Here is a 5601-nt window from a genome sequence, read left to right as displayed (position 1 = left end):
CCCTTTAACTTTACTATTTTTTCGCAAAAAGCTCTCCTAAAAGCGTGAAGCATAATTTCCATCGGCAGAAATACCTCTTTGCGTAATTTTAGTCACTCATGTGAAAATTGCATGTTAACATTGTTGGGGGTTTTTGTAATGAAATGAAACCTTAAAGTTAACAGGGGTTTTCTGATAGAGACTGAACTTAAAGGGGTTTCCTGATATTTTGAAAAGTTGTGGGGTTTTAATCTGGTAATCATCATCAAAAGTTAAGGGGCTTGCTAATATTTAAAAGTTGGTTGAATGCGCTCCTTGGGGGGGAAACGCACCCGAACCCGCTTCACTCTCCTCTCCTCCCCCCATAATAAAAACCCAGCACGCTCCCTCACCGAAAACTCCTCAACTTTCAAAAAAAAAAAAAAAGACCACCGATGGGCGTCGCCTCGATTCTCCTCACCCTCTCTCTCCTCCCCCTCTCACTCTCTCTCCTCCCCTCTCCCGCTTCCCAGTGCATCCTCCAAGCTCCCAGCAACACCGCCTCTACTCGACCTGCAACTCGCTCCCCCACTCGGCGCCTCTCCTCCACTACACCTTCCACCCCTCCACCTCCCTCTCTCCCTTCGCCTTCTCAGCCCCTCCCGCGGGCCCGCCGGCTGGGTCGCGTGGGCCCTCAACCCGGCTCCACCGGCATCGGGCCGGCTACCAAGGGGGCCCTGGTCGCCTTCAGGCAGGCGGCGGCGGGGCGTGGGGGTCAAGACCTACAACATAACCTCCTCCGGCCATCGGAGGGCCCCATCGGGTACCGGTTTCGGATCATCGAGGCGGAGTACTCGGGCGGGGTGTGAGGATATTCGCCAAGGTGGAGCTCGGGAAGGGGGAGAGGGTTGTGAACGAGGTCTTGGCAGGTGGGGATCCAGTGTCCGTGGACGGAGTGCCAGGGCTAAGCCACGGTTCGGGCCGGAGATTTGGCGGCCGAAGGGGAGGCTGGATCTGGTTCAAGGGGTGAGTAGCGGGGGTGGGGTCGATTCCGCCTTGAAGAAGAAGAATGTGAGCACTTTCTTATCGTTTTTTTATTTATATTTTTATTCTCTTTGGGATCTCTTTTTGTTTTTTTTTTATTCCTTTTCCTAGGGGAAATTGACTGGTGGGCAAGAATTTTACTGGTTTTCTGGTGTGATGGTTGGATTTTGGGACGTGGGTTTTTCTGAAATTGCAAATTTTGTTATGGGATTACATTGTTGAAAAAAAACTTGTGCATGTCGGGTTTTTTCTTTTTTTTTTTTGGGAGTTTTTGCTACTGGAAATTGACTGGTAGTCAGGAATTTTTACTTTTTTTTTTGCGTTTGTCTCCTCGTTTTTAAAAATTTATTGTTTATGTGCATGATTTGGGGGGGAGAATGTGATCACTAAATAAAGCTGGGTTTTAGAAATTCTGTTTGCTGGGTTTGACTGGTATTTGGAGACTTCAGCTGTGTATTCATTATTTACTTCATTTCCCTATTGGGTATTTATTCGTGAAATTTAAAGATTTTTCCCTAATTTTTTTGGGTTTTATTGCTGATTTTTCTCTCCGATATCTTGGAGACTCTAGCTGTCCAATTATGAGAGCTTAGATGATGTAAAAGAGCTATCTGCTGCAGAAGGCTAGTACAGATTAATAGCGTGTTTTATTAAGACGGTTACAATTGCACGGCTGCAGACGGAAAATTGTCTTTTGATTTTAGCTAAAATTATTTATTTATTTATTTATTTATTTATTGCTCAAGAAGAGAATACAATGGATATGAAAGGCTTTCCGTGGTGTTATTTCTTTTTTGGTATTCTGTATTTCAAAACATTGCAGTCTTTGTAATTCTCTTGTGGTTACACTGAGCCTGGAGTTGTCGCCTAACTTCATGTGATAACTGTGCTCTCAATGATAGTGATTATTTTGTTTTCTTTCAATGATAGTATTCAGTTCTCTCCTCATCTCCATTTTTTTTTTTGGCTTGTCTTGTATAGTTGCAATGTCTATTATCCTTTTGTCTAGTTTCAATCTGTTGCCATAAAGCGAAAAATAACCTTGTTCTCTTCTGGGGTTTTATTGTCACATATTCCATGTTAATGACTATTAGTCACTACTCTCCGTTCATTATTGATAGGAGATGTCTGTTTTCGGTAATCTAAACCATCTTTAAGCATAGCATGTCCTAAGAAGGCTAATAATTGTAGTTCACTAGTATTTTGTTCATGTGTTATTAATCTTATAACATTAATAATGAGAAGTGCTGTTATCATCCTATTGAAATTGTTCAATACACCCGCGACGTTTTCTGTCATACTGTCCTCGATCAGTTTTTTAGCGTACAATGTGAATGAACGATGATTATTTGAGATATTCTTTACATGTCTTTATATGCCAAACTCACAATGATATCTTCTTTCTTCTTAATGTAGATACATGGAGTGTTGAATGCCGTGAGCTGGGGGATTTTACTTCCAATAGGAGCCATAATCGCTCGGTATCTAAAGACATTCAAGTCAGCAGACCCAGCTTGGTTCTACCTTCATGTTTCGTGCCAGCTCATCGGTTACATCCTGGGAGTTGCCGGTTGGGGAACTGGGCTTAACCTAGGCAGCAAATCGAAGGGAATAGTATACACCACTCACAGAAACATTGGAATTACTCTCTTCAGCCTTGGCACCTTGCAAGTAAGAAAAACTTTTACCTTACTTGAGCTTATCACACCAATCACATTACTGACAGAGTTGTACTTGCCTGGATTTAGTATGCACTTTCTTTAGTGAAACGGTACCGTAATTGGACGAAGTTTGATTTAACAGAGGAGATGAGCCTTGACAGAGTTGAGAATTTGTAGGGTTTGGATTGCTGATCATGGGATTTTTCGGACTTTGGGGTTTTGTCATTGTTGTCATACTTTGCCAAAGACCAGTTTGACACCTCCAACTGAGAAATCTTTTCATTTAATTGTCTACACTTGAAAAAGAATGTCTTGAAAATTTCTTCCCTATGTGACCATCATTTGTAAAGGGTTTTCTGCGGATAGACCTCTTGCACTATTCGCTCAATCGCAGGTAGACCCCCTGTAATTCTGTTGTTGCAGATCGACCCCCTTTCTGACTCTTTTACTCTCACTCAAGAGTAAGGAAAGGAGGGGAAGAAAAAAGAAAGAACAGCAACAACAACAACTACTACTACGTCCTGTTTCTCTGATAGCAGAGTGGGGGGTAAAAATCATTAAGGGGGACTATCTGCAACAGTAGAACTAAGGGGGTTCTATCCGCATTTGGGTGATACTGCAGGGGGTCTATCTACAACTCAACTCTTCGCAAAACTAATAGATGCGGAAACAAAATTAAGAAAGGATGCAAACTTGCTCTTTGCTTCTGGGATGCAAGCATCATCATAAAAAATATAAGTTCATTCTTTCTGATGGGTTTGGATCTGATAATTGCAGCTATTTGCATTGCTTCTGAGGCCGAACAAGGATCACAAATACCGCTTCTACTGGAACATCTACCATCACGCGGTAGGGTACACTGTCATCACACTGGGCGTCGTCAATGTTTTCAAAGGTCTGCAGATATTAAGCCCCGAAAACAAATGGAAGGAAACTTACATCATTGTGATATCTATACTGGGCGGTATTGCTGTTTTGCTTGAAATTTCAACCTGGGTAATAGTTCTCAGGAGGAAGTCTGATAAATCCTCAAAGCTCCACGATGGCTCCAATGGCATAAATGGGAGAGGAGTTCAGCAGCCATTATCGGCATAAATGTTACCATCCATTTTGTACCCCCCTTGATTTTCAGGAGATTGTGTGGTTCTCCTACGCGCTGTTATGTGACATATGATATATCTTCACTGGTTATAAATATACGTCAGTTTTAGCCTGCATGAAAATTTTACAAATCAAGAGATGGCTTGGCTTTTACTTCAATCTTTTGTATCAGATGCTCTCGAGTTCTGTTTATGTAAAGTGGAAGAAACCATGGGGTTGAGGTTCCGTGGGGTTGTTACTTACAGATTGGATGATGTGGGATTAATAATTTGCATCTTTGTTCACATGTTTTGTGGTGGTGGGGATAATGAAGCTTTAAACGATCACTCGACACCTCAAATGATGACTAGGGAAAGCAATATCAAGTGGAAGTCATTTTCAGTTATTCTTTATGTGTTGTCCTCTGGGGGTCCTTTTCTACATAGATCTCCTCAATTTGAGGAGGCCTGGCTACAGTCGCGAGTGCGGTTCACTCGCGCCGTGGCTAGAACACGTGTCCCTGATATTGTATATCAAGAACCAAGCAAGGATGGTAGTCTTTCCAATAAAAAAAAACACCCTTTTGTTTTTTCAAAAAGAGCTGCAAAGGTTAAGAAAGTAGGAAGGAAAGGGAGAGAGAGGTCCCAAAAATTGTACCCTCCCATAGTCAAGATTCTGGTAATTTGGAAAAGCTCTGCCTAGCTAGTAAAAATAAAAATAATAACAAAACTCATGAAACTAATTTTGTAGGATAATGATTAAAAAACCAAGTTTAAAAAGATCGATTCCCTTTAAAGTATTGGTGAAGTCTCAACTTTTCTCTAAAGTATCAATTTACCTTTTTTTTCCCCTTAAACTATGTGTATATGCCCAGTGTGGTCATTTTCTTATTCTACGGTCAAATACTTATCAAATTGATGATGTGACAATATTTTTTTTTTTGCATTTCTTGTATTTTTTACAATTAGAAAATGACTTTATAATTTCAAAACTGGGATAAAGGTATAAAGTTTTTGAAAGAAAGGAATATTTGACCATGGGCTTACAAACTGGCAATATTAGACACATGCAGGAAAAATAGGCAAATTGATACTTTTAAGAATGAATTGGGTATTTTACCCTTTTTTCCTATGTAGTGTCCTAACTTCAACTAGAAACTATCTGCACCAGGAAACTAACAGAACGGGTTAAACATTCGTAAAATCTGGAGATAAATTTTACTGAGTTAGACCCCCACAGGCCTTTTATAGAAGTGCGTTTAGGTCATCTAATCATGATTGCAAGCAATTATTTACCTCTCACAGGTGCTTAACAGGAGCAGAAGGCCCTCGTCTCTAAAGCAGCTTGCCTCCAGACATGTGATGCATCTTTTCCTTCAACATGATGGATACCTTAGCTTAATTTTCTTCCCTGATGCGCGGTTTGTTCTGTGAGCACCCCAACAATTTTGTTCACGTCTCCGTCGGAAGAAACAAGGACGCTGAGACGTTGTTTTCACTTTCGGAGATTAGCGTCTTTGATATTGATCTTAGTCTGGGGGATACCATTTTCTTCTTGTTAACATTATCAATTAGTTGCCCACGTGGCCTCAGAAGCTACTGTACCCTCACGCTCCTAAATCCTTTTTCATCGCCTTAGCGTTAATTAAAGAGTAGCTGGGATTAGAGCTTGATACAATTCCAACCGCAAATCTCCATTGAAGCAAAATATGGTAAAACAAAATATGGTAAAACTTCTCTTTAGCGTGTAAGCAGCAGCAGCGGCCGCTAGGAAAGCAGCGGTGACAAACCTATGGTAACTACCATGAGGTCAAACACTACTCTTCAACCATTCATCAAAATCTTCAAGGGCACCCCCC

The 5601-nt window shown here is 41.2% G+C and overlaps 1 protein-coding gene across 1 annotated transcript; it reads left to right on the top strand.

Annotated features, from left to right (window-relative positions):
• LOC109838873 (cytochrome b561 and DOMON domain-containing protein At3g25290-like) lies at positions 414–4048 on the top strand. The gene is made up of 4 exons (XM_020407302.1): positions 414–781; positions 888–1029; positions 2419–2673; positions 3441–4048. The coding sequence occupies exons 1-4, from the start codon at positions 414–416 to the stop codon at positions 3756–3758; spliced, it is 1083 nt and encodes a 360-aa protein (XP_020262891.1). The 3' UTR covers positions 3759–4048.

This window comes from Asparagus officinalis, chromosome 4, assembly GCF_001876935.1.
Source record: "Asparagus officinalis chromosome 4, Aspof.V1, whole genome shotgun sequence".
In the NCBI taxonomy this organism is placed as follows: Eukaryota; Viridiplantae; Streptophyta; class Magnoliopsida; order Asparagales; family Asparagaceae; genus Asparagus; species Asparagus officinalis.
This window is presented reverse-complemented; position numbering and strand designations above follow the sequence as displayed.

Bases quoted from the DNA above. Each gene is read 5' to 3' on its own strand.
- LOC109838873 (XM_020407302.1), top strand. From the start codon at position 414: ATGGGCGTCGCCTCGATTCTCCTCACCCTCTCTCTCCTCCCCCTCTCA. The intron at 782-887 runs GTACCGGTTTCG...AGGTCTTGGCAG, and splicing joins CCATCGGAGGGCCCCATCGG to GTGGGGATCCAGTGTCCGTG. The intron at 1,030-2,418 runs GTGAGCACTTTC...TTCTTAATGTAG, and splicing joins CCGCCTTGAAGAAGAAGAAT to ATACATGGAGTGTTGAATGC.